At 42.4% G+C, this 4,301-nt stretch overlaps 1 protein-coding gene across 1 annotated transcript; it reads left to right on the forward strand.

Moving 5' to 3' along the window:
- Window positions 1–1,851: 1,851 nt before the first annotated feature.
- Window positions 1,852–3,481, forward strand: LOC139913309 (C-C chemokine receptor type 4-like). Its single transcript, XM_071901282.2, has 2 exons — window positions 1,852–1,892; window positions 2,014–3,481. The coding sequence occupies exon 2, from the start codon at window positions 2,222–2,224 to the stop codon at window positions 3,107–3,109; it is 888 nt and encodes a 295-aa protein (XP_071757383.1). The 5' UTR covers window positions 1,852–1,892; window positions 2,014–2,221; the 3' UTR covers window positions 3,110–3,481.
- The last annotated feature ends 820 nt before the right edge of the window (window positions 3,482–4,301 follow it).

Consider the following 4,301-nt stretch of genomic DNA (forward strand, 5'->3'; position numbering starts at 1 on the left):
GTGAACGCAGCCTTAATCTACCTTTCTCTCTCTTCTCTTTCTTTTTCTCTTCTTTCTCTCTCTCCCTCTCGCCTCGGCCGGGTGTCGCCACTTCTTGTATCTGTCGTTTCAAATTAAAAGCCCTCTGCAGAGTCGTGTAATTGCGACTTCATGACATTTCATAAAATTCTGAAGCAGCGGCGGCAATAATTTTGCAGTGGCGGGCCGCCGCTGCAAAATATATATAACAGAAACTCTGCTGAATGAAGATAAGACAGAAATACTTTTGGTCGGCCCCAAAGCCAAAAGAGAAGAACTCTCCACAAGACTTGGGAACCTGAATCCCTCGATCAAATCAGAAGTAACAAGCCTGGGTGTTATCTTAGATTCTGATCTAAGTTTTAATTCCCATATAAACAAGGTGACCAGAACAGCATTCTTTCATCTGAGAAATATTGCCAAGGTGCGGCCCTTCCTAACCCAGAAAGATGCTGAAAAGCTAACTCACGCATTCGTTACAAGTAGACTGGACTACTGCAATGCCCTTTTTACCAGCCTCCCAAAAAAGTCTATTGAGAGGCTTCAGCTTATCCAAAACACGGGGGACAGAGCTTTACCCTGTATGATTCTCATCCATCTGTGGATGGTGAGGTTTTTGACCAAGAGGAGAATCTATGATTCTCGTCTGCCTTAGGCAGTGAGATCTGACGTAAATATCAGATCAAGAGTAGAATCAGGAAGGACAGGGGAAAAGAAAATTAAAGAAAAACATATGGGTTCACTCACAATGTGCATCTAAAAGTGGGAGTATTTGTTGTGTTCTTTTGTCTTTCTATTTTACTTGATTTGATTCTTTTAATGCAATGCATTTTGCTTGTTCTTTTATATGAATTTTATCTTTTTATCTGTCTTTTATCTGCCTTTTATTGATGTAAAGCACTTTGAGCTGCATGTTGTGTATGAAAGGTGCTATACAAATAAAGGTGATTATTATTATTATTATTATTATTATACATAAGACAGCAATATGCCTCTATATAATTATGTGCTGTATTTTGTAATATGAGACGACTATGAGTGATGCAACCATACGACTTTTAAACAATCACTTTTTTTGAACTAGCTAATCAATATTTCTTCTGCTTTAACAGAGACAGAACCTCCCCAATTCCCCCCTCAAGTTTAAGTGCACAATACATTATTTAGTAAATTTGATATTGCACTTCCATGAATGTTTAATCTGCATTTAGCACATGAATATTTCCATAATAACTACTTCTCTGCTGAGGTCTATATGGCATGATTTTCAGGACTCAGTTCACGTTTATACAAACTTGTGTAAGCTTAATAAGAAGAAAACTTAAAAAGAAAAGACACATATACTTTAAGCTGTATCAGAATTAAAAATGAATCTGAAACTAGACTAAACAGTGATACACATCAGCAGGATGGCATTGTTCTCCTCTGTAAGTAGGTCATGTTTTTAAAGTCTGTCTTGTCTCTGTCCGTCTGTGTCTTGTCTGTCCCTGTCCTGTTAGTGTGTCCTCTTAGTCTGTCTTACTCCTCGTACTCCTCTTAGTCTTTTCTGCACTCTGTCTAATCCTGTCCTACCTCACTGCCAAGTAATTGTTTGTCTGGTTCCTTTTTTTCCTTTCCTTTCCCGTTTGTTCGTTTAGTTTCCTTTATTCCTCCCCTCAGAGGATACATACCATGTAAATGCTTGGAAATGAATTAAAATGAACTAATATAATGAATGCTGTAAGTAACTGTACAGCTTTTGACAAAATTATCTTTGTGCATGCTTCGCATTTGTAGTCGTGCGACAATATGACAGGAATGTATGAGTATGAAAAGAAATGGAAGCAATGGAGAAGAAGGAATGTGGATGGAGATTGTTGAAGCACAACAATCTGGTATTTCCTGCTATAGTCATACTTTTTTTAACCTAAAAAAAAAAATGATCTGAAATACTGGAAGCTTCCCTAATCATTCATCTGTCTTTCCTGCTGGCTCGCTCCTCTATTTCTCTCCCAGCTCTACCCAGGAACCTTTCAGCGAGAACACCACTGACTATGCTTACTCGGACTACAACGACTTCACTGACTACGAGCTGGGGCGGTGTGTGTACGAGAGCCACGGGGCCCACTATCTCCCCGTCCTCTACTCCGTCTTCTTCATCGTGGGCCTCCTGGGCAACGCTCTGGTCCTCTGGGTCATCGTCTGCGGGGCGCGCCTCCGCAGCATGACCGACGTCTGCCTCCTCAACCTGGCCTTCGCCGACCTCCTCCTGGTGTGTTCCCTTCCCTTCCTCGCCCACCAAGCCCGCGACCAGTGGTTATTCGGAGACGGCATGTGCAAGGCGGTCCTGGGTGCCTACTATATCGGGTTTTACAGCGGGATCTTCTTCATCACCCTTATGAGCATTGACAGGTACCTGGCTATAGTTCACGCTGTGTACGCTCTGCGGGCACGGACGCGCTCCTTTGGGATTCTTGCGGCCGCTGTTACCTGGGTGGCCGCATTTACGGCTTCTTTTCCTGACCTGAGCTTTCTTGAAGTACAGGAGTCTCGAAAGAAAGACGGTAAAATGTATAAATTCTGCGCTCCTTTATACTCCAAACCTGGTACCTTAGCACCCGGCAGGCACTTCTGGAGCGTCTTCGGCCTTTTCAAAATGAACATTCTCGGCTTGTTGATCCCGATGGCCATCATAGCTTTCTGCTACGCCCACATCATTCGGAGGCTCCTGTGCAGCCAGTCATCCAAGAAACAGGCCATCCGCTTGGTTCTCGTAGTGGTGGCCGTGTTCTTCTGCTGCTGGGTGCCCTACAACGTCGCGTCACTCTTCAAAGCCTTGGAGCTGCTGCACGTTTATACGGAATGCGGCAGCAGCAAGGCCATCAGGCGGGCGATACAGGCCACCGAGGCCGTCGCCTACTCTCACAGCTGCCTCAACCCCGTCCTGTACGTGTTCGTCGGGGAGAAGTTCAGGAAGCACCTCGTGAGGCTGGTGAACAGGGCTCCGTGCAGGCTGTGCCAGATCATGAAGACCTTCATCCCCCAGGACAGAATCAATGGTTCGGTCTACTCGCAAACCACCAGCGTGGATGAGAGGTCCACTGCTGTGTGAAGTGGGAGTGTGTGGGGGGTGGAGTTGTGTGCTTTTCGTGGGGGATATATGTCATGTGTGTCTGTGTTTGAGTCGAGGCGTTTGTGTGTGTGTGTGTGGAATGGTGGGGAGGGGGCCTTTATGATATATTGGAGTAACCATTTACTGGCTGAACTGAAAAGGAACCATCACCTGAGGTGAGGAGCCATAAAATGTAAAAGCACAACTTACCAAAATGGTCAATAACTTTGAGAGAGGCCCGAAGAGCAACACCTCCATTCTTTTGTCATGTAGAACTTGTTTAATGATTTTGTACTTTGAAAGGTACTGTACTGTACATCAGAATTTATAGTGTAAATATATTGTAAATACAGTTTTTGGATACATTAAAATTTTCACTCAGATGAATTATTTGAAAAGGAAACATATCTTCACCTGCACTTTTAGTCTAGTCTAGTTATGTTTTTTTATATAGCCCTTTATCACAAGCATGACTCAAAGGGCTTTACATAGCATCATATACACTACATGTCATATACATATTACATCATATATATACATACTACATATACACATCCTAGACTATGTCATGTAGGTTACATACATCATATACATCATATACTATGTCATATACATAATTTTAAGTTAGAAATAATTGCAAATTATTTCTAATTAAATTTTATTTTTGTGCTACTGGCTGAAGATGGGCGACAAGCTGTCAACCACAGACCAACAAGTCTCAACTGCCAACTTTATCCTGTTAATTATTATATAAATAACAGCTGTCACCAACAGCATCAGCAACCTCACCAACCTCCCTCAAATATCAGCTGCCAAAAGAAACAGCTAGCCTAGATGGGCCATACCCTGGCCTTCATTTAGGGGAAATACCACATAGAAAAACGGCAGCAATTCTAACTTCCGTGAGGTGAGAGAGCCTTGATCTCTCTAGGTTGTTCCCTTTCAGCCAAGGGTGTAAAATGCATTTCTTGATATATATCATGTTTCTTATCTGTTGATTGTTGGAAAGCAGAAGAAAAAAGAGAACAGGGAAAGTTAAGAACAATCAGAAGAAAAGAGGAGACAAATAGTGAAAGATAAAATGACTAAGAAACAGAAAGGGCAGTGGAGATTTGAGAAGGATAAACTACTGACCTTGTCATTTTAATTTACCAGTATGATTTTGACATGAGTCTTCTTCATCATAACACCT

This window comes from Centroberyx gerrardi, chromosome 12 (assembly GCF_048128805.1).
Source record: "Centroberyx gerrardi isolate f3 chromosome 12, fCenGer3.hap1.cur.20231027, whole genome shotgun sequence".
NCBI lineage: Eukaryota > Metazoa > Chordata > Actinopteri > Beryciformes > Berycidae > Centroberyx > Centroberyx gerrardi.

What these genes read in the sequence shown, in the direction of transcription:
- LOC139913309 (XM_071901282.2), top strand. Translation starts at nt 2,222, where the DNA reads ATGACCGACGTCTGCCTCCTCAACCTGGCCTTCGCCGACCTCCTCCTG.